This window comes from Carassius auratus, unplaced genomic scaffold, assembly GCF_003368295.1.
Source record: "Carassius auratus strain Wakin unplaced genomic scaffold, ASM336829v1 scaf_tig00214992, whole genome shotgun sequence".
Lineage (NCBI taxonomy): Eukaryota > Metazoa > Chordata > Actinopteri > Cypriniformes > Cyprinidae > Carassius > Carassius auratus.
The window spans coordinates 168,014-192,793 of record NW_020527899.1 but is presented as its reverse complement, the minus strand read 5'-3'; the positions used below and the strand labels follow the sequence as shown (position 1 = coordinate 192,793).

The window sequence follows — 24,780 nt, the reverse complement described above, 5'->3', positions numbered from 1 at the left end:
GGGAATGAAAATAAATGCACTGAGAAGCAGACACTGGTGATTCAACACGATTCATGGGTTCTCCGGCAAGACTGCGTCTGCCAAGGAAATAAATGTTATGTAAATAAGAGAAAGGACAGATGATGAAAGAAAAAGGGAAACAATCCATCACAGTCATGTAGTGTGATGTTTGCGAAGCTTTGGAGCTTGATATTGACTTGAAATGATTGAAATGATGGTGTCAAGTTTTTTTTTTTTTACCAACTTGTATCATTCTTTCTGATCATATTGCACATATACACTCGCTCACTTCTGTGAGAAGAGATCTCTGTAGGGGCTGCCGTGCTGCAGAGCCAGGCCGTATCCTTTGGTGCTCATGCTGTTTCCTGTGACCACCAATGAACAATCATCATCTGTCAGAGCGGTGTACTCTAACACCGCCATGTCCCACAGGAATGCGTACGGATCCCGCTTCACCTGAGAGAAATACACACAGACACACACGGCTCAGTGTTTATTTTACCCATGTATGGCTGAACATCACGGCAGGGTTTTGTGTTTTTGATAATAGTAACGTAAACAAATCTGGAGGTTATCTTAAGATGAAGAGCTTCTTCTTTCAGTCACTCAGTTCTTGTCAGACAGGTCACAGACATCATTCAAAATGAAAGATGTTTATATTTCACTGAAAGTCATGAGATGGCTTTGAACTTGTTTCTTCTCTGGAAACTAGCCTCCCCCGCTTCCTTTTTCAAGAGATTTCACTCTCTCTTGGGCAAATGGCTTTCCTCCCTCCCTCCCCCACAACACTAAATAAAGCAGCACAAGCGTCCGCTTTCCTTTCTGTTTCTTTTAAACTCAGGCTCTATCACAACCATACGGTTATAACAAACCTTCATATGACAAGTGCAAAAAAAAAAAAAAAAGGATGTCAAAGAAGAAATGACAGGATATCTACTGTCTCCTTGCTCCTCCATATAAACATCAAATTTCCCCTAACTCTTTATAAAGTACTACAAATATCCATCGCTGACTTAAATTATATTTACAGATTGTCTTTCAAGTGTGTATCCATTAGTAGGATCTAGATACTCTCAAACTATTAAAGCATTGATATCAAATCTAAGAAAGGTATACAAGTGGAATGTATTTACATTTTTTATTTATTCCTGTGATGACAAAGTTGAATTTTCAGCAGCTATCACATGATCCTCCAGAAATGATTCTAATATGCTGATCTGATGCTCAGTTAATATCAGTTATTATTAAGGCTTAGTTATTAGTAATAGTTCTTATTATTATCATCAATGATGCAAACCGAAAATTTTTTTTGCTGCTTAATATTTGTGTGTAAACCACACTCAAAAAAAAAAACCTCTTTGGCTGAACATGATTCAATCATAGACAGTGGTTCCACGTATTTGTACCATGTTATTTGAACATGAATAAATCAAGATATTTCGACATGTCTAATTTTAAGTTGAGTTTACTCATTTTGCTTTAGTTCATCCTATATGAAATATCTGAGTAGAGATTATATGTTTACATCGTGTAGAACCACTGTCCATGCAAGTTCAGTCAAAGTGTTATAACAACATTAACAAATAAGATATAACTTTTTTACACATATGATGTTTAATTGTTGGCAATCCAACGATGGTACTGTGTGTACATCATGCACTAGCACTCTAATTGGAGTCACTTTTTTTTCCTTTTTTTTTTTTAAAGTATTTTAGACTTTTTTTTAAGCAAGTCCTCAACCCAACCACATGCTCCACACTTCACCACACTAACGTAACCTGCACAAGATACACCAATAGAAATAAATATTTTAAAATGCCCACATAAAAGAGCATTAGACATGAAAGAAAATAAATAAATGCATAAAATAATACTTTATTTTAACATTCAATCTCCCCATATCCAGTCCTGTGAAAAGCTTGATGGGAAGTGTAAAACTTATTTTGAGGTACTTGATATGTTCTTTCAAAATGAAAACATCAAGTTAAGCCAAAAAGCATCCATTTCAAGTCAGTTTAACAAGATGCACTCATGTTTGAATGACAAACCTGATACATGGGGTTAAATCAAAATGAATTGAATGTGTGTGTGTGTGTGTGTTTGTGTATACATATATATATATATATATATATATATATATATATATATATATATATATATATATATAATTTAAAACTGGAAATGATGCTATACTGTCCATTGGTTATGGCCCTATATCCGACACATAAAATGTTCATGTCTATTAGGGGGAAAAAAACATAAATAAATGTCTATACACTACTGGAAGTTGTTAGCAAACAAGTTATACTAGTGAGGGTTTGAAATGTTTGCTGTAAGATAATTTATTTTCTAGTCCACAGGGACAAAAGTGGCCACAATTGAAGAAACGCTTGTGTATATATGTGAATCTGTTGGCCAATTACTGGTAGTTAAACAATTCAGCATGGATGGCCTAACAATAGTACTCTTCAACACCATCCAACGTGTGGGGGTGCAACTGTACAGGCCTCAATTTCTCTTGGTCTTATCTCTTTTCATTATTCTGCTTCAGAAATCAATTCTGAGCCTGCTGAATTGCTAGCTTAATAGCCAGTTATGTAACTGGGCTGAAAAACTCTCATAAAGAAATTCATGGTTTGGCGATATCTCCTGGAAAAAGCATGCCAGTGGATATAGCACAATAAGACGAGCTGTGAAATTCAATAGCTGCAATTTTTTGATGTTTATCAAATGTTTTGATGTGTATATTGAGTGTCTTAAAGATTCTCTTAGTACCAGCAACAGTTTGTATACAAAGTGACTTTGAAAGTTTTAGCAAACAAGCACAAATACATAAATGCTTTCAGCAGCATATGAATAATTTTTATGCCTCGCACAATATGGATGGATATTACATTGTCTGAGTAATGAATATTTATCTTGATAGTCTATAGCAGTTTTGTCATGTTTTCTGTCAGACTTGCGTGCTACATTTTCCTTTCTCTCTTTAATGATGCAAGATGCCTGAATTTTCCTGTTTCAAACCTAAACAAACTGCAGTTTACTGCTGGGCTCTTTTTGTGTTCTGTGAAACATGCTTTGGATTACAAAGAGCTACCGATAGCCAGCCAGCCTCATGTACATGGTAGTGGACGGAAAAGCTCTTATCAGCACCACGGACAGCTCTTACGAATTAATATACAGCAGAAATACAGCACCACGGACAGCTCTCCACTCTGAATAACTTGACTAGTGCTGTTTTAAAAGGTTTAATAATAATTACTCCTCTTATCCCCTTTTTCATGTGCTATGTGTGTTTATATATATATATATATATATATATATATAGATATATAGATAAAATGCAAAGCAATACCCTAATACATAAACACATGACTGTACAAACCTTATTTAGTCTCTGTGACTCTGTGAGGGCGAGGTTTTGCATCTGTTCTGTTCAGCGTGTGGTTGAGAGGAAAGTGCTTTTAGTTAAACCATTTATTATGTTACTTCTCTAATTAAAGTGTAGCCGAAATCACAGCACAGCTACAGTATTATCTTTATCCTATGTGTATTTGATTTCATTAGAAAATGGCTCGATTATAAATCTGGATTTTTGTGCAGATTAACATCTTGGAAGGAACAGCAGTCTTAATGGGTTGCGTTTCAGTCAATATTTCATATTCATTTGGTTTTCTGACAACAGAAACATTAAAATATAACAATGAAAACAGATTTATTGAGAATTTGGCTCCATCAAATTATAGTATGTGGGCATAGAGAGGAAAACAAATGTATTAATAAATAATAAATGCACATTTTGCATATTCAGTAGAAGTAAACTGGCCTGCAAATAATGTAAACCGGCTCGTGCAAGTAAATTAATAATATAATGAATAAAGTATTAATTTAAGGTACATTTAGAACAGATAAAATGCAATTAAGTTGAATGAAAATCATTCAATTAATCATGATTATTTATTTTAATTGATTGACAGCCCTTTAATTTTGTGGAAATTTTCAAATATTTTTCAGGATTATTTTGATGAACAGAAAGTTAAAAAGAACAATGCATTTGAAATATTCATTTTTTTTTTCATTATAAATGTATTTATATTGGGCCTGTATATACCAAAAATAAACAGTCACCTTATATTTAGGGGTCCTTGGCATCATAAAGTTTGTATTAGGCTACATATGTGGACTCTTGATCCCCACTCCCACCTCATCTGTAAGTAACAGGACTGTGTCTGATACCTTGCGGATGCCTTCAGCAGGAGAGGTCACAGAGTTGTCCTGTCCCTGATTTTTATTGATAGTTCTCCACAGCTCGGCGAAAGTGCTGTCTTGCTCCAAGGGGTTGGTGCCCTTCACCCTGAAATACTCGAACACAGCAGAGTCTCTCACCGTTCCGTAGCTCAGCTCTGTCTGCTTGGAAAGGTCTTGAAATGTTCTGGATTGAGAATAAAATAACAAAAGATATACAAGTCACATATATTATTTCAAAACGCACATTATTTTGAAAATTAAATAAAAACAGACATGAAAACAGAGTGTGGAAGAAGGCAAAGTTAGCTAATTAACATGCTATATGCTAAGAATTATTGATGCCTGATGTTCAGAATGTGTTTGCGAAATTACTACTGTGTTTACTGTCATGCTCTGGATGATTTGGATTATTATTTTAGTTTTTAAACAATCTGGAGGTCTAGATATGCCTCAAACATCAACAACAAAAAGCTGTGAATCGTACATTTCACAATCTGCATAAACAGTGTGAAAGGAGCATTAAACAATTAAAATCGTACTCTCGCTGGAACCAACCATTTAAGCATATCATATGGTGCTTTTCAGCCAACTGAATAACACGTAACAGTGTACACACACAGATACTATTATTTCACTTTATTTTTAATTGCTCTATTAGAGTGAGCAAAGCTTTTTTACCATGACTGTAAAGATTTAAAAGAACAGAAAATAAATTAAATGAGGAGAAATAAAACACTAAAAAAATTATTCATTATTGTCTATAGTTTTAGGTGGCTTAGAATCTGAAATACATACACAACATGCTCTCTCTTCTTTTAAATAAAATAAAAAAAATATATATTTTCTTTTATTTTATAAAAAATGTAATTAAAACAATCATAACACAGGCAATGTGTCCATCACCTCTCCATGACACTTTTCGTCCTAAATGCGCTCATGAAACACAGATGTGTGAGGTTGAGCTACTGATATGCTGCATTTCGATAGGGTAATATGGGGGTTAATGAAAGTCCCTTATCTAACACTACCATCACTTCTTGACCTGGCTCTCTAAGTACCAATCTAACAGCATGAAAATATTTGGCTGCTCATCTGCTTATGTATGCATGTAGCATGCATTTTTTCTATTATTATGTGTGGGCTGGGTGGCTGCTTTGTTATTAAAAAAAATCACATAAATTATTGTACACACACACACACACACACACACACACACACACACTGAAAATAGACTTTAAAAGGTTCTAGAAAAAAACTAAACAAAAAGTAGAGGCGAGTTGGTGGGTAGACCAACAGGCGCAACGATACTCTCTTCTCAAAAAAAGAGCTCATGCAACAATCAATCCCTAATGAAAAGGCAGACTAGACACAGCAACACTTAAACTGTCACAAATAATGAATGAATGCATAAACATGATGTATTCATTAATTATTTGAATAATTTGGGGGGAAAAAATTTCCCCTGACAAAATAAAGTTCTAAATGATTTTGCAGCTCACAGCTGCTGCCTTCCATCTGCAACTTCCGATGTCATGCAGTCCATGTGATGTTTATAGGGCAGCCGGCTGCTCTTCCCTCTTGTGTAACGACACTGTGTCGCTTCTCCTTCTGGTTTTAGTGGGGAGTGATTTCATGTTGAGATAAGCATCTTCCATCACCGTTGACAAGGCTATTTAACAGGACAGCACAATTATTTGCAGATTCAATGAGTCAGATTGTTAATCTTGAGAAGATAAGAAGAATCAGAACAATTAATCAGTTTAATTATAGTGATACTGCCACAAAAAAAAAAAAAAAAAAAAAAACCTTTTGTAGAGTTTTAACTTTCCTATAGATGCTGTTCTTTTAAACATTCTACTCATCAACATATTGAAAATATATATAATGGTTAAATAATATATAATACTAAAGGAAAGCAAAGCAGCACAATGTTTTCAAATCTGATAATAATAAAATGGTATCTTGTGCTACAGATCAGTGTATTTGAATGAAATCTGAAGGATCCTGTGACACTGAAGACTGAAGTAATGAATGCTGAAAAATCAGCTTTTCTATCACATGAATAAATGACATTTTTAAATATCAAATAAAACGATAAAACATTTCTTTAAAATTTTAAATGAATTTTACAATAGAAGTATTTCATTGCTTTTTGATCAGCCTTGGTAAGCATTGGAGACTAATTTCAAAAACATTTAAAATTAACTGATATATATATATATATATATATATATATATATATATATATATATATATATATATATTTTTTTTTTTTTTTTTTTTTTTTTTTTTTCAGGTTTTAACATAATAGAAACATGCCAGCTATTGAGCCTAATTTGGTCTCTAATTTGACCCATATGGACAGATGCACCATCATTACACTGAGATGACAAGCTATTAATATACATTAATATACATATATTTGGCTTCAGTTTACAAAACATGGACTGATCAACACTCTTTCTAAGTTCCTGTTTTCCACTTGTTCTCGTGCAAACAGAATGAAGTTTATGGTCTGCCTACAGTAGAAACTATAGAGATGTCATATACAGTATGAGGTCACCATCTCCATTGTGATGTTTGTGGCTGGTGGTTAAAAAAACAAAATTATGACCCATGATCCACATGCTACTATAGACAACACTCTTCACTAAACCACACTTATTGAGAGAAGGCTGCAAAGAATGAGTAATGAGCTGTTAACACAAGACGTGTTCTTGCATTCAAAAACAACTAGACAGTGTGCAACTGAATGGAACAGAATGAGCTCAGGGGTCATGGGATGCATTTTTAATCACTGAAGTTTTTTTTACTAGACACACTGAAGTAAAAATGTGCTTATTGTGTGAGATGCTGAAGAAAACCTGAAGAAACAAAAAAATATACTAACATACTAGTATATATACTAATAATATATTTTTATTTTCCTCTAGGGGAAAATTTGTTAGAACAGCACATACAGAATATAACTGCAATAAAACAGCAATATAAATAAATATGATAAATGAACATCTATAAATCACTAAACATTGTAAAAATAAGTCTCAGATAGTGTTAATTAGATTTTTATACGCAGATATTGACACTGTATGTACATTTCAATTTGCAATCAATTTGATCAGTTAATCAGCATATTATGTAAAATGTTTAATTGACTGACAGTACTAAACATGTAATGCACGGCCTCTGCAGGACAAATCAATAGAGGTGCTCTATAAAATGTATTATGAGCTGTAATGGGGAAATGAATTTGGATGTGATCCATTATCTTGTTTTTGTTTTGTATGAAAATGTTCTAGATGCCCTACATCTAACTAAGCATAGAAATATGGTGTTGTATTAAAACACTCAGTTTCACTCTTAATTATGTGTTCCGAAGCCAAAAAAACAAACAAAAAAACATGCAAATTAAAAGGGTCACCAAATGCTCACAAAACTGTTTACAAACAATTTACAAACACAATGCAAAATAGAAGACCTATATTTTATAAACAAAATTACACATCCAACGGTTTTTATATCATACAAATTCGATTGCACTTTAGATGCTTCCATCACTTCCATCAGCCAATCACAGCCCACTGGAATAGTGAAGCCGAGCATTTGGGAACCTCAGGACTGAACACAACATTTGTCAAGCCTGAATCCCATTTTACATTTAAGGCTGGCGAGAGATATGAAAGACTCCCAGTGGGCTCCCAACATGCTAACGATACCGTATCATGCACCAGCAGGGCTGCCTGATTTTAATAACTGTTACAAACAAGGTGATTAGCACAACCATAGCAGCTGTGGATGCTGCCACTGATAGACGGAAGAAATAATCCCCCAGAGCCTCAACACACACACACACACACACACACACACACACACACACACACACACACACACTCACAAGAGCTGAATAAGAAATGTGACGGCACCAAACTCTCCATTAATGTTCTAAAGCTGAACCTTTGGGCATTTCGCTGGTGAACTAACAGGTCCACCAGGAGTATATAGTATGAATTCAGAGAGACAGAATGCAATAAGCTTCTCCAGTTTTGGGTTTTAAGCTGAGCTGAGAGGGCCAAATTCAATGAGCAGGCAGATAACATTTACAGAGGGAGGAGGAAACTATTTGCACATCAGGTAGGGCATTACCAGTTCATATAAAACAACTCTCATAGTCAAATAAGAGGGAGGTTATAAAGCAGAAAGAGCATTTATTTCTGCTGTGACAATGCAATTATTCTTCTATAGTGAGGAAGAAAGAAAATAATCACTGCAGCTCTTTTGTGGCGCATTGTTTGTGCTATCTGACAGTTTTTAGCGATATATATATATATATATATATATATATATAAAACAAAGACCTGAATGTTTATAACAACAAGTGCATGAAATTTCTCTGAAGAGCATCCTGCATTGACAAAACGCCTAGAACACATAGAAGAAAAGGTTCTAAAAAAGAAAGGACTTTAATATGAAGCGACCTTTCTTGGAATTTATGGGGATTGTAAGGAACTGTGAGCTTCCTGCTGGGAAGTGAAGGTCCAACGTGGTATCTAAGAGACAGCCTGCTGTGATTTCAGATTTCATTTGAAGAAATATGAAGCATTTAGTTGACTCACAATGTTTCTTCTTTCAATTTTAGACTTACTTCCTCTATGCCTTTCAGAATTACTGGTTCTGTCGCGTTGGATCAATTATTAGTTTCTTCTTCAAATGACTAAATAGTTGATTTTATACAGTATGGTGACAACAGAACTGTTAATATGCAATGTTAAATATAAAATTAAGCTAGTGTGCTTTGTGTTAAAAAAGCGCATTTTAAGCAAAAAACAATGATACTGTGGACATGAGAAATCCAAAATCCATTAAACATATACACATACAAGCCAAAATTCTCATAAATGACCTCCCAAAAATTGTATTTAAAGCTTGAACAATTTTGCCCAGGTTTTTGCCCTGACTTACAGTCTGAACAAGTTGGTGTTAGTTGCCTAAATTCAGAGCCATATTGCAGATTCTAACTGATATTTTACAGAAAATAGCGCAGTGTTTGATGGGGACAGACTTGTTCTTTTCTTGTGATTTTTTTCCGCTCCTGACTCTGAATCCATCCAGTCGGATAATATAAAACGTGCTTGATATTTTAAGCAAATTATACTGTAGAAAAACATGCTTTTCAGTACAGCATTTGGCTAAATGCTTCATGCAAACCAGCTAACCCTGGACCCCTTATCTACTTTAGATCACTGAACCCCTCTGTGATTTTATCTAATTTTTCCTTCATGTTCCTTACTTACCTTGGCAGTGACACAGGACTGCAGCCGTGTAATAAAGAAGATACACACATTTTCGTGTTCTTTATCCCACATCAATTAGCAGACACTTTCTCACCCCGCATACTCCGTTAACCCAGTGCTGAACTTTGCTGAAACGCCATGGTGCATTGTGAGCCATTTTTTGCAAGGTAAACACTGACCGACAGACTAATCGACTGCTTTTCTGAATGACTAATCAACTAGTAAAAATTAGCAGCCCTGCAGGCTCTAAGCTGATGCTAATGAATGTAATCCAGTGATGTAATATCCTAACCTGGAGATATACGTTTAGAGATGTGGCAGCTCTAACAACACTCTATGACACACACCATGTAACCAACAGTGTGATGAGTAAGGGTTTACAAGCTTGCATATGGACAAGCATCTGCAGATGTGTGGAGTTCTGGCACTGAGACACAGAGCTGGATGGGTTAGCTTACCGAACAGCGTTGTCCATGCGGGATACGGTGAGGTAGGCTGCCAGGTTGGCCGTGTAGGACGAGCAGACAATGAGGGTAAATAGCCACCAGCTTCCCATTGCAATCCTGAGAGCCATTGAACTCATGAAGGATTCACCACCTGCAAACACAAGGAAGAAGAGAAAACATTATACAGATTGCTTGTCATTGTTTACACCAATTCAAAAGATACACTGATTCACAAAAAACCACAAAGAATGGAGAAAAATGCAGTTTTTCGACAGCACGGTCTAACTGGTTCATGCTAACCAGCTAAACCTTGACCCCTTGTCTATATCACTGAGCCCATCTGTGATTTTATCTCATTTCAGCCTTCCATTATTTCTCTTCCCGTAGCTTTTTGCCAGTGACACAGCACTGCAGCTATGTAATAAGATTCATTCTCCCATCACCCGTTTTTTTCTCAGAAAAGCTCAACACCTTATAAGCCTGTGCTGAAATGTCAACACAATATTCCTCTCCAGCGCACACAGTCTTGGAAATGTCATCATCGACACAGAGACGGTGAGAATAGAACGAAAAGGGAAAAGATCTGCTGCTATCATGCTCAAAGGAGCTCGTTAGGAGCTATAAGTTTTCTTTTGGGACTCTGAGCCAAATTATCAGAGATCTGAAATGTCCATTTAGGCCTGAAAGAATATCCACATAGTATGTAATTGGAAAGGTCAAAGGTTAAGTGGGCAACTATGCTCATTATTGGGTTGAGAGTGCACTAGTTTGCAATATAACCTCCCAGAAGAAGAAGAAGAAGAAGAAGAAGAAGAAAAAAATGCTGGTGCTTTTATGTGCCCAGACATCTTTGAATCTTTGAATAAATTTTTGTTCTAAACATGCACCTCCACATCAATATGTAAGTTTAGAAAAGGGATTTTCTTAAATATTTACAAATGATTCCATTAATGACAATTATTAAAAACATAGTAGCATGTATTCTAGGGCAAAGTAAAATATGCCAAATTTTAGATGACTGGAAATGAAATAGCTACTACAGTACCATTCAAAAAACTTTGGGGTTGGAAAGATTATTTAATGCTTTTGAAAGAAGTCTATTATGTTCACCAAGGCTGCATTTATTTGATCATAATAATATAGTAAAATGAAAAACACTGTGAAATATTGTAAATGAAAAAAGCTGAATTTTCAACAGCCATTTCTCCACTCTTCAGTGTTACAAGATCTTTCAGAAATCATACTAATTTTCTGATTTACTGCTCAAGAAAACATGTAATATTATGATACTCTGTGTGCTGATTTTTTTTTTTTTTGTATCATCTGATGAAGAGAAAATTCATAAGGACAGCATTTATTTGAAATATAAATATTTTGTAACATTGCAAATTTCTTTACTCACTGTCACTTTTGATTTAGTGAATAATTTCATAATTTCTGAATAAAATTTCACAGTAATTGCACAGTACAGTATCTCTAGTCACACTGGCCACTTGAGAGTACTGATGATGGACAATAATCATAAAGTTCATAGAAAAACATTCATACAATTTTTTTTTTTTGGGGGGGGGGGGGGGGTATCACTTGAAGGCTCCTAACACTTGTTAAGCAGACCTGTTTTCTCATGATGTGTTACTTTATAATAAGGGCTGCTACTAGGAGCCCTGACACAATTTGAACAGTATAGCGCACCTGTTTATCATATGGTTGTCCTTCATAAGTGACAAGTAAATGTTTATTTAAAAACGGGACCCAAATGCAAAAAACGTATATTCATAATTACTCGTGTGTATTTCATTATTAATGTATGGGTCCAAGGCTTATAATTTCAAATTGGCAAACAGCTGCAGGAAAAAAAAGAAGAAGTAAATGTCATTCAGCAGCTGCTGTAAATTGCTTGCATCTTGGTCTAACTTGCTAGTGTACATCTGAGAGACTTCAGAGTCAGCCTGGTATTGACACTGCCCAGAGTACGCAGAACGGAAAAGTGCAGCCATTTACAATATCTACATCTTTAACAAAACACGCTCCTCTTCTTCATAGGCACCTTTAGACACATTCAGCTGCGAGTTACAGAATTCCCATGGAATAATATATTTAGTCAAACAGTCAAAATGTAAGACTCTATAGACTGTCTCTAGTGCTGTAAAATATTTGGTGAATAATATATTCTGCTTAAAATATATTTTCTTAAAATAAAGGTCTTAAAACGCTGCATTACCAGTGCTCCTGCAGACGAGAATGTCAGCAACTGATTGCACCATCAAAGTGAGGTGATTATTCAGCAATATCTTATCCTTCATGTTCATGTGACGTGACCCAGCTCACCTTGCTGTACAAAGGCTCCGTAGACGATCCAGATGGCACTCTGGAAGGATGTCGTGACAGAAGCAGGCTGGTGGGGCCCAGGAGGATTCTGGGAGCGGACAGACTGGACGCGTCGGAGCAGAAAGACCATGACACCCACCACAGGAATGGCAGCAGCAATGCAGGCCCACACTGCCAGGTCAAACGGTGCCAGCAAGGAGAAGATGTTGAGTCTCTCTTCTGTTTTAGTCATCAGGATTCCCACAGAATAATCCAGATAACGTTTACTGAAGTCCACCACATTCTCACGCTCAGGAGTGATGGTGATGGCTGAAATAGCCACATCTGCTCTCTAAATAGTAATACATCAACATGCAGTCTGAGATAACAATAACACAAGTGAAATCTGGCTGTATAAGTTACAAGAGAGTAAATCTGAATAAGAGCAATGCCTTCATAACCATATGTGCCAATAGCTGTTAACAATTAATTGACTGATATCAATATGCAGTTTCACATAAGTCATTATAAATGTGAATCTCACCTTCCCAATTAGTTCTCCAATCATTCCATTCCAAGACCCATTGGCCTGAGGAGATCCATATTTCCCATCAGCCACTTGATACATTTCATACTTAAAACCCAGAATTTTGGCCAGGGCGTCTAGAACATCTATGGAAAATCCCTTATATCTTTTGGGCTGACCTAGAATGTTTTCTGCCACCATCACAAACGGCTCCTCCTGAAGACAAAAGTGAAATGTAGGGGTTCATTTGATTCACTTGTTAGTTTATTTATTAAATTATACTTTGGAACCCTGATTTGGAACTGAATTAAGCAGTGATAAAAGGATGAATATGCTTGTTCTGCCTCCAAATACACTACCATTTAAAGGTTTGGGGTCACTAAGATTTTTTAATAAAAATAAAAGTTAAAAATATCCAAAATAGAGTTAAAAATCTCAGATTGAAATATTATCATTTAAAATAAGTGTTTTCTATTTTAATATAAATTAAAATGTAATTGATTTCTGTGATTGCGAGATGAATTTTCAGCAGCCATTACTCCAGTCTTCAGTGTCACATGATCCTTTAAAAATCATTCTAATATTCTGGTTTAGTGCTCAAGAAACATTGTTATTATTATCAGTGCTGAAAACAGCTGGTGCACAGAAACTTTATTTATTTGAAATATAAATATTTTGTAACATTACATATTGTATAACATAATGTTTGTCTTTAGTGTCACTTCTGCTTTAACCCCAGATGTTTTCAAACAATGATATTACAGTCTTACATTTCCCACAATTCACATGTATCGCCCACAGCATCTTGACAGTAACAGACAGGCTTAAAGTTGACATAGCTATTATTAGATTGAATCTTATCATTTACTTATTTAAAGGGAAGCAAGGATGAAAGCAGAGCCTCAATAATATGTTTGGACATATTTCTGCAAATAAAAGATTTAATATTGATTGCAAATCTTATTTCTCTGGTGAATCTGTCTGTTCAGGTCATGACTTGTGGTCATATTGGTTTTCTGTCACATTTAAAGCGTTGGCTGACGTGACACTTTTGCCAGTGAAAGCTGGGACCCTTTGGACTGAGGTTAATCAAAATGAAGTGTTTCAGCTGACCTATTACATCATGACCAGGAAAGCGTGCAATGCCTCATCAGACAGAAATTACCTTTTCAAATTCACCTGAGCAATTTGCAGTAAGGCATATCGCCACCAAACAAATCTAACTGTTTGTGAAGAAGGCCCTGCGCACTCAAATACAGACAGATGAAATATCTAAGATTTAAGCTAGTGCACTGTAATTGTATTTAGAGAGACCACAACAAAGATAGACTGGAGAAAAAATAAAGATCAAACCCCAAAGAAATCTCTAGTGACAACCATCAAAAGTCTGCATGACTAAAATACTAATATCTGATGAGAGACCAGACAAAAACCACACAGCGCAACCATGTGGAAACATATACTGTTTATGACAACCAGTGATCAATGATATACTGTATTGCAGCAGCAAGCACTCAACTAGACTAGTATATTACATATTTTCATATATCATTCTAATCATTCAAATGAAGATTAAAATTAACTGAAAAATCAATATTGGTATCCAACCCTAGCCACAATTAGTATGCTGTTAGATGAATAGCAGGAACAGGAGATGCAATGTAAAGTAAAATTCTGTTATTTCTGGAAAAAATTCTTTCTGCCTAAACATTACTTGCAGGACATTTTTAGAACAATCAGCATCTATACATCTAAACATTCCTGGAATAAGTTTCCTGTATGAGTCATAATGGATATTGGCATTAAGGTCACAGTTAGGCTTAGGAATGAGATTAGTGGCTTAAACAATATTTTTCATCAAGAAATGTGTTGTAGGGAGAAGAAAAAATGTTATTCCATGAACATGCCCTATTTAGTGTATGACAATCATGTCATGCTTTTTATACTACAGTGACTGTAAGAGTAACCTGACATCAGTAAAACACTGATTGTACCTACGGGGAGTGGAATCAGATTTACTGAAATACTCACCAGCAAAGTCACCACTTTCAGAGTAATTCCTTGCATGCCATGCTCGGCCCTGTTCTCCCTCAGACTGCCGTTCAGCCCACGATCAGAGTCCCACGTCGCCAGCTGGGAGACGGAGGAAGAGACTGTGATTGAGCTTTTATCAGAAAATGATTGCAAAGAAAAGGAAGAATGAGAAAAAGATTTAAGAAGGAGGAACAGGACAGTTGCTGAAAGCCAGGGATGACCGACCTTACATGACCTGAGTTTTTGTCCCAAAACATGTTTTCATCTATGGCAGACCCTTCATCATTGAACAGAAATCAGTAGTCCTTCAGGTCTCATCTTAGAGGGTCAGCTGTTTGTGCTTTTGTTACACGCCCAGGTGAAAATGTTCATTTAAGTGTGTGTGAGGTGGTCGCCTAAGGAACAGCTGTCAAATTTTCCCCTTCTCTTTAAAAACTAAAATGAAACACACACCCAAGTGTGCACGCACACACTCACACACCTGCCCTTTGTCGATATATGTTCACAGGCTGCTGATTACAGTCAATATCAGCACAGAAAACACAATAAAACAGAAAACAATACAAAAGAACAACTCTATCAAAAGTTTCTTAATTTCTGAAGGCCTTGAAGATGAACTGATGCCACTACACCAACAAAAAAAATCTTAATTTGAAATCTCTGTGTAATCATTCCAAATTATTAAAATAACAGTTTTTATGCTTTTAGTTAAGATTAAGTTGTAACTTTTTGTATGGCGCAAATGTGTAAATGCAAATATTACAATGATGTTGTCAGAGCCATAGCCTTGTGGGTAGCACTTTGACTTCAACCCCACTTTGGAGAACTGGCTCCAGGTTCTGTTCTCCCCTCTCCTCTCCGAGTGTTTCCTACCTCCTTCCTACTGTTCTGTCCATGAAAAGCAGAAAGCTAATTTAAAAATATATATGATGATGTCATTGCAGTCGAATATACTTTATAAGGTGAATATCTTGGCTAAAAACAAGCAAATAATCAAACAAAAAAGCTCAAATACAATTAATATGGGCTGAAAGATAAATTCAATCATAGTGAAACATAAAGTGCTGCTGTGAAAACGTCTCAATTAATATCCTGATATGAAAACTACTTTATTACTGAATATGCATATAGATAACATATAACATGCACATTCATCTTTATTCAATTTCGGTTTGTTTATATTATATTCCATGAACAAAACCACTCTCATCTTTATGAGTATTATGTGAATCACCACATTAGCAGCATATAAGCCAGTTTCTGAGCCAGAGGAGAAATGACAATGCCTATATTCTCCCTCCACAAACAATGACAGCATTTCTGTAAAACAGTGCGACACTTTAAAAAGAAAGCCGGGATGCGTCTATCTTTAAATCCAGACCCATTCATCATAATCCCAATATCCAGCAGGCCACTGCACTAACATCTTGGAAAGAAGTAACTCTGACCCTGAAATCATGTACGGCTCTTGTCTGGCCAGCGTTTGAGCCCACAGTCTCCTGTGAGTGACAGAATGACAGAGGCTTTAGAATCTGCCCCAATGACACAAATCATATATCTTCACTGCAGTGTCCAATACACAGTCCCTGTCAAAATAATAACCCTTACCTCACCTACAATAGCAGATTCAGCTTTTACAAGCAAGCTTAGATTTTAGATTATCAAAACACAAAGAATAGAGAATAATAGAGAAGAAAGAAGCAGAAACAAAGAGATAAGAAAGCACGGATTTGAAAAAAATATATTTTTAGGGATTTCTCTTTGTTTAGTTCTGTAGTAGTGGGGAGTTTTCAGTGCCATTTACAGCAAGTTATGTCCAATAGTGGTGACTCAAAAGAAAGAATTGACTCTGAATCATTGAAACTGACACACTATTTACCTATTTAATCCTTTACATTTGCTTTGCCACAATCTGTATTGTTAAAAGCGCTATATAAATAAAGGTGACTTGAGTTGAAATGAGTTTTTAAAACAAATCCCAAGCTGACGTCAACATGAAACATTAGCATATTGCCCACCCACTTGTTGGTCTTTTAGCATTGGTCTGAATGAAAATGCTAATTCATTCTTTGCCACTGGGTTTTTAGCATTAAAATAGCAGTTTCCCCAGTGACGCTGTAAACAAAGCAGCGCTGCACTCTCAAACGCTGCTTTTCAGCCATCACAGGCAAGATGAAATGAAAATGAGACAAATCGGACAAATCACTGCAGATTAGCATCATGCAAAGTAGGGGTTTGGAAAAATTAATTATTAAGCAAATTGTTTGGGAGTCGTTAAGGAAAAGGTAGAAATAAATGCATATTGTAAGACAATGAAAGTCTTATCTGACGTTGCATGCATGTCAGCTTTTTGTTGGGGACTCCCAAAACCAAAATATGGACATTTCATTACCCATAATAGGGGCACTTAAAAAAAAAAACCTTCATTCATGTACGAATGAAACAAAGGAATGGCTTTATAAAAAAAAATATTGAATCATTGACTCAAGTGTTTTTTTCAAAAACATTGAACTATTCAGGTATAAAATCAGTTATTGGCAATGAAACAAGTGAATGTTTTCAACTGAAAATGCAAACTGAAGTGCACATCTGAAGGACTTTTCTATGCAATCAGGCCATGAAAGAGGATATGTGAATGGCAGTAAAGCATTGCAGCTGATGCAAGTAGTTCACATGACAATGACAACATGACAGAAATAGTATGTCCTGGTTATATTCATACTGCAAACATGCTTAATGGTTATAAAGTACTAATTCAAAAGATGTACCTACTCAAATAATATGCAATTTTGGATGAGCCAGTGTCTCTATGAATGATTTATTGAACCATTCAGATAAGTGATTCATTCAAATTGATCCACGCAGGAATAAAACACTGCTGTCTATTGTTAGAAGATGCACAACAGTGATTCCACTTCGTTAGGATTTTTTTTTCATTGAGTGAGCAAAAACAGACAAACACTGCAGATATTGTGTCTAAAATGTAAGTGCATTAATATTAACTTCTTGTTTAATGAACTGTTGTTTAAAAGCAATATCATACTCGCAATCATACAGCGAGTCTCACTGGCCAATTTGGCTCCACGGCATGAGATTCTCAAAGATTTTTTCTTTTTTTTTAATTGAAGATATTTCAAGAGATTGATTGGTAAATAGTGTGATTTAATCAACTGTGCTATAGTCTTACTTTGGACTGAAGTTGAAACAGAAATGTAGCTGTTCAGCTGCCTTTAGAGAGCTGTAAATTGACAACTGTTCTGCTATACACATTTCAGTAAGCTGAAATAATTCCTCTATCTTTCCATGCCCTGGTTTCCCAGGTGAGACTGACAGGGATTTTTTTTTTCTGTATGCTTTCTCATTTTTTTTTCTTTTAGCTTTTGCCTGTGCTGTTAAATAGTTAATCATGTGGGTGGTTGTTGACAGAGATAAGAGCAATGTGGCTTGTCCACTGGAGATGTTCTGTCAGTGAACACTTGAAAGCCAGATCTATACTACAGCACAAAAGAGATCTCCATCATCTGCAAGAGTTTGTGAGGATGTGTGTGTAGAATTACATTTACAAAATTTCAGTATCATGTGCCTGTTAAAGGTACAGTCCACTCTAATATGAACTTTGTCATCATTTATTTACCCTTCAAATTTTTTGAGAATTCTTGGTAACATTGGAATGACATGAAAGTGAGAATACAAAAAAACTGTTTGGTAAACTACTACTTTGACCAGAGCAGTAAAGATTAATAACATATGCGTATCGTCACATTACCCAGTATTTACTTTGACAGGAAGCCCATTAACTCTTTCCCCACCATTGATCATCACTGTCATTTAGAAGACAACGCTTCCCTGCCAGTTTTTACGGCTTTTCGTGTTTTCACTGTTATACACTTGGGGGGTTCTTTTACAAATGTCCGAACGAGTACAAACCTCCCGAACAAAAACATGTGAACAGGATAGAGAAATGAGCAATCTCTTATGTAAACATATGCATATTTCAAATAATGTGATCATCAGCAATATATAACATATAAATTAAAACCGCATAATGTTACAGAGTAAAATGTTGATCCAGGAAGTGGTATATGTCTGTGCAAGCTTTGGAGGTATGGATGGAAGCGATTTACTGGATAATTGTACTGAATATTATCCAGATGTATTTTTTGATAAAAATTTGATTTTTCTCAACGTTTTGTTTAGAATTACGCACTTTTATGAAACCTACCTATATTCAAGTGTTGATAAACAATAATGCTTTAAGCTAGAATAAATCATATATTTATTTATTAATTTATTTTGTTTTGAAAGTATAGGGTTTTGCATATGTATAAAGTATAAAGGTAAGATTCAGTTGTAACTAAAGTATATCTCTTGTCATTGCTGAGTGTTGTGTTGGCCACTTTGTACAGCCAGACTCTGAGCTGGTTTGTGCCATTTCCTAGACTCTTGTTCTGTCATCTCTTGTTTGTGATATTAGTGCTACAAGCCAACCAGGATCCCGCCTGTGAAAACACTTGAACATTTTGTCAAGTTTACAGCTTTTATTATTTGTGACTTGGAGAGCTGATGTCTCTACTTGAGCGTACATGGGGGAAAGAGGCAGAGGAACAAAGAGCCAGGGAGAGAGGATTACACACAAATGTTAGTGTACAGTAGGAAACAGAGACAGAGTCGTGCAGAGCAAATGCAGAGCAAAGGGGAAAGAGAAAGGCTTTGAGGTGCAGAGATGAAGCTCAATTTCTTCCTGTATTGTTGGGCTGTTGACTTTTTATGATTCTGTAATCTGCTCTTTCTGTGATTGGTAAGAGAGCAAGAAAGAGAGAGAGAGAGAGAGAGAGAGAGAGAAAGAGAGAGAAAGAGAGAGAGAGCGATGTCTTTTAGCCTCTTTATTCAGTCTGTGAGAGAAACTCATTACCATTCATCAAATCAAATGAGACTCTCACTCTCATGAGTGATAAATTCATCTCATTTCTGCATCATCAAAATATACAGAAAAAATATCTGGCACAACTGTGCTGCTTTGTATGCAACTCACTGAGCCAATTTAAACATATTATGATGGATATATTATTGTTTGAAATGTTTCAAAGCAGGCCTAATTATCTGTTAAAGAGAAAAAACTAATTATAATACAATTTTATCTACATTTGTAAATAGTTTATAGGATTTTTGTAGAGTTTGTAAAATTGTTTTTCTTTTTATTAAAAAAAAAATCATAATTTTGTATACTGTACAGTATGTATGTGTGTGCATGCATAACCTCAGTTTGATCATTCATTCGACTCTTTCTGTCTAAAGCTTTACAAGAAATCTAAAATGGAAATTAAATCTCAGGCTTTTGAATATGATATTGTGATGCCATACTTCAGTGACTGAATGTTGAACAGCAGACAGAGTCTGACCAGGAAGAAACATAATAAATATACTGTGTATATGTGTTAAAAAATAAGAGCATTTCAGTTTTTTTCTTGCTTTTTTCTCACACTAAGACACATGTATCCTTTGAGACCTATGATGCCAGCTGTGTGCTTCTTTTCACCGGATGGTCACAGGAGTGTGTTGGGGGGTGGGGGCTTGGTGGGTTGGTGTTAGAGGCTCATTAAGGCTCTTTTCTCCCAGATTCACTAGCAGCCTGCGGTCAACCCATTGCCATGGGAACTACTTAGGTAACTGTGCAGAGGTCACCTACATTGGCTTGGACAGACTCGAACACAATACCTGTGTTCGTCAAAGCACCCACTTTTAGCCTGATGTTGCTGAGATCATCTTTGTAGCTTTGGCCCTATATCTTTTTTTTCAAGCATGAGCAGGACAAGATGACAAGATCTGCTTAGTCTCTCCCTGCTTTCACTTTCTTGTTTATTAAGATGATTAAATTGTCGAATTAACCTAGTGTGCTAAAAATGTCCTGTCAAACTGAATCATGCATCAGGACTGAATAATCCATCACACACTGCTGCCAATATTACATCACAATACAATTACTATTATTTAATAATCAACTGAGAGGCTTGTCAAGTTCATCAACCTTTCAGAGGTTTCTATTCTCTGCACCTGCTTCCCACATGAAGGTGTTGGGCTGAACCACTCTGAGCAAGACTGGGAGCAGATCCATCTGGTGAAGATGCTCGGTTTCACAGTCTGGATTACACCGCATGAGAACAGACAATTTAATGAAAAGAGAAGATTAAAAGAAAGTGAGCGAGGGAGATAGGGAATGACACAGATGGAATTGGTGAGAATGAGAGAAAGAGAGAGAGAAAATAACAGCTCCGTCTTCATTATGACAGTAGATTCATCTCAACGTCTGGCTGAAAAATAACCTTCTCATTCCAAACATCCAGTATACTAGCACATTTTATTGCTCTGTAGAAATCGTTGGGTTGTCAGGCCAACTTCTGGGTGCATCTGAACAGCTCAGTTCATATTGATTGCTCATTTCTGTAAATATATTTGTGTATTTATAGTTTAGGTATCTCCCAACATACCTAAACTTACTGGTTAAATCTTTTGTGCTCTCCAGAAGTTTGCGCTGTGCAAGTGAACGACTCCTTGTGGTGCCATTCCAAAAAAGTTCTAAATCACTCTCGCGGACCTTTTCCTGGACTGTCCCCAGCTGGTGGAATGACCTTCCAATCTCAATTCGTACAGCGGAGTCTTTACTCATTTTCAAGACACATCTAAAGACTCACCTTTTTCGCCAGCACTTAACCAACTAATACTAGTACTTTCCCCTTTCTTGTCCTTCATATTTATAAAAAAAAAAAAAAAAGAGAGAGACTTGTCATGGCACTTCTCTTGTTGACCTGACTGCTTCTATTGTTCTCATTTGTAAGTCGCTTTGGATAAAAGCGTCTGCTAAATGATTAAATGTAAATGTATTTGTGTGCGCTTGTCCATATGAGCCATTAAACCCACATTTATTCTAAATTTATTGGTCAATATACCATGTTACTGTTGCATTTAATACTGCCATAACCATACTACGCATACTCCATGTTAATATAAATGATGTAATAATATATTTACAATATAAAAATACTGTAAACAAAAATAATGAACAATAAAAATGTGTGAGCTACTGTCCTACCAAAAATAATTAAATGTTTTTTCTCACTATTTTAGTCACTCATTTTATTACTATTGTATTGATAATTTATCTTATGAAAAATATTACACTGGCTATTATATTGCTCCCATAAAAAAAGTATAAATTAATAACTAAATAAATAAATACATAATTTTATTCAATGTAGCATATAACATCTTTCACAATTAAACTGCATATTCTGAAAGAAAGAAAGAAAGAAAGAGGAATGAAGGGGAAAGCATGGAAAGATGAACCTACGGGAATAGAGTGTATGTGACATGCAGAGAACCTCTATGTGGGCTTTAGAGAGCCTTAAGGAAGATACATTGTTTTTAGAAGAGATCAGAGTGGAGAAATGCATATTCATGCTGACGGACAGCAGAATGTGTGTGTATGTGTGTTTATTAGCTGTTAGTGTAATGTTGGACAGTAGGGGTGCTATTGTGTGTGTGTGAATGTGAAGTCATTAGCTCTCTGTGTTTCTTGCCAGAAGGAATGGCCATGTTCAGCTTGCACACTCACTAACATTCAGGCTAGAAGATTGAGACTGTCTGGCATGTGATAGACTCATCAGCCCTGCTAAAGACCACAGCCATGCTGCAAAGCACTTCCACTGCACTGCAAGCATGTGAGTATGAGTCAGATGGACAGATAAAAGAGAACACAGAGAGACAGAAGCGATAATTAATTAGCTGTGTGTTGATGTTTGTGTGTTGATATTTGTATTTGTGCTGAGCTATTTGTATGTTTTTGTGTAAAAGTATCCTGGCCATGTTCCATATCAGTGTCTCCAATTCCAAAACACAGCAGGATCCATCATTCAGTTGCTCGCACTATCTGTCCATCTGCCTGTCTCGCTCATCTTGCTTTCAGTCCACTTATCTTCTCCTTTCAAATATTTTTAGTTGTGCATCATGATTTCTGTCTGGTTTTTGGAGAAGCGGATGCTCCCAGACTACAAATATGGCTCTGTTCTTTCCCAGAGTAAGTCTTCGTATTTATTTATTTTTTTGTTGGTTATCACAATGCATAGGTCAGGGTTTTGGTGGGTTTCCTAAGCCCCAATTGATGACATAAATATAAAATGTAAATGTAAACCATTCACAAATAATAAAAAATAGCTTTGTATGTTATGAAAAACAAATCCAAAGACCAAGGCCCAATCCCAATTCTATTTTATACCCCTTCCCCTTCCCCTTCCCCTACCCCTCTGCCTAACAGTTTAAATATTAAATCGCTAAATTACATTTTTTCAGCAATGAGAAGATAAAATTGCTGTTTTTGAAGTAAACTCACTCATTATAAAGAAACTATCCCCCCTTAATGTCTATGGTGGTTATTGCTATGATCACACATGAAAATATGCTGTGGCACTATCGTGCAGTCTGTAATGATATGATAGTTTGTTTAGTTAGCCCATTTTTTTGCAAACATTTCTACGAATATCATGACCATAAATATGAACTCACAATTGAATGTAGTATAAAACACATTATTGCTTTTCAATAAAAATGTTATTAATGCCAATAATGCTAAAAGTTTATATTTTTGTTCACTCAGGCAGCCATGTTACTGCTTTAGCTGGTTTACACTAAGATAGTTCATACCCCAAATCTTTGTTTGAAGGGCTATCTGGCCCTTGCCCAAATTCCTACCCCTCCAACCAGTAGCTCCAGACTGTGAATTTATCACCTCCAAAAGTTGTGGAGGAATTAACGTGAGGAAAGACAATCATATGTCTATTCTCAGAATAATAATAAAACAAACACAATAGAACCATATAAAGGCTATTCATGTGAGAACATTTAAACTAAAGTATCTATACTTTATTAATTTGATCCACTACTCCACATAGAAAAAAACAGACATGCCAACTAGTAACTGACCTGATGCAGACACATAGCTGAAGCGGATTGATATTGTCTTGGTGGAGTGAGGGTTCATGTAAGGTAACGTGAAAATAAGCAGGGCAGTCTCAAATCTACCCCTATGGTTCTCAATTAGAACGCACTGTGGTCCCCCTTTTCACCACAGATTTACGTTGCAAAGTTGTGGTGCGCTGTCGAGTTAGGGAGGTCTCTGCTTAGTATCATGTATATATGCCACCTAAAGCCATGCGCAGAATTTTAATACATTAAAGTTGAGAAAGATCTGGAAAATCATTGCAATACAGTCTGGTTTTCCTGACATAACATGGCACATCAAGCTGTTTAACTAATCTGAATTTATGACATTTGTTAGTTTTTGATGTAATTTCATTCTTCCACATCATTTCCACTCACCCGCTTTACATCTTTTCCAAACGTCTCACTGTAACTGGTCCCTAGGATCTCAAACTGGACATGAGAGTTCGCTCCATTGCTTCGGAAGTCCATTAAACCAGTGAGCCCAGAAATCCGCCCCTGAAAAGAATGACAAATACAACTTCTGTTCAGAGATACATCAATTAAACCAGACCAGTCTTATTGAACGCTACTGAACTTCAGTAGGCTGAATTGAGGAAAATTGAACCAGATCGAATTAAGCATAAGTGAGATGAATTGTAAAGTGACTTTAGACCTTTTGGATCGTGTCTAGCATGGACCAGCCTCCATTCCAGGGTTTGGTTGACTTCCTCATGCAGTTCAGACTGGCCATGCTGTGCCACTTCCTGTCTTCTAACTTCCGGTAGAAGGCATTGGCCAACATCAGCACACTGTCGTACAAGTACAGGCTAGACACCTAGAGACATAAACAACAAACAAATGCTGTGATTTCTTTACATGCACATCCCACACTTAATAACCTGACAATGTATAAAGTCATGTAAACACCTTAAAGGAATAGTTTTGTTTTTATCAT

General features: G+C 36.0%; 1 protein-coding gene across 1 annotated transcript in view; it reads right to left on the bottom strand.

The window, feature by feature from the left end:
* Positions 1-24,780, bottom strand: part of LOC113093398 (glutamate receptor ionotropic, delta-1-like) — a 77,266-nt gene that overhangs the window by 5,109 nt on the left and 47,377 nt on the right. Inside the window, 8 exon segments of the mRNA XM_026259186.1 lie at positions 290-456; positions 4,237-4,432; positions 9,998-10,136; positions 12,314-12,644; positions 12,837-13,034; positions 14,850-14,951; positions 24,222-24,341; positions 24,499-24,660. Of these exon segments, the coding sequence (XP_026114971.1) occupies positions 290-456; positions 4,237-4,432; positions 9,998-10,136; positions 12,314-12,644; positions 12,837-13,034; positions 14,850-14,951; positions 24,222-24,341; positions 24,499-24,660 (1,415 nt within the window).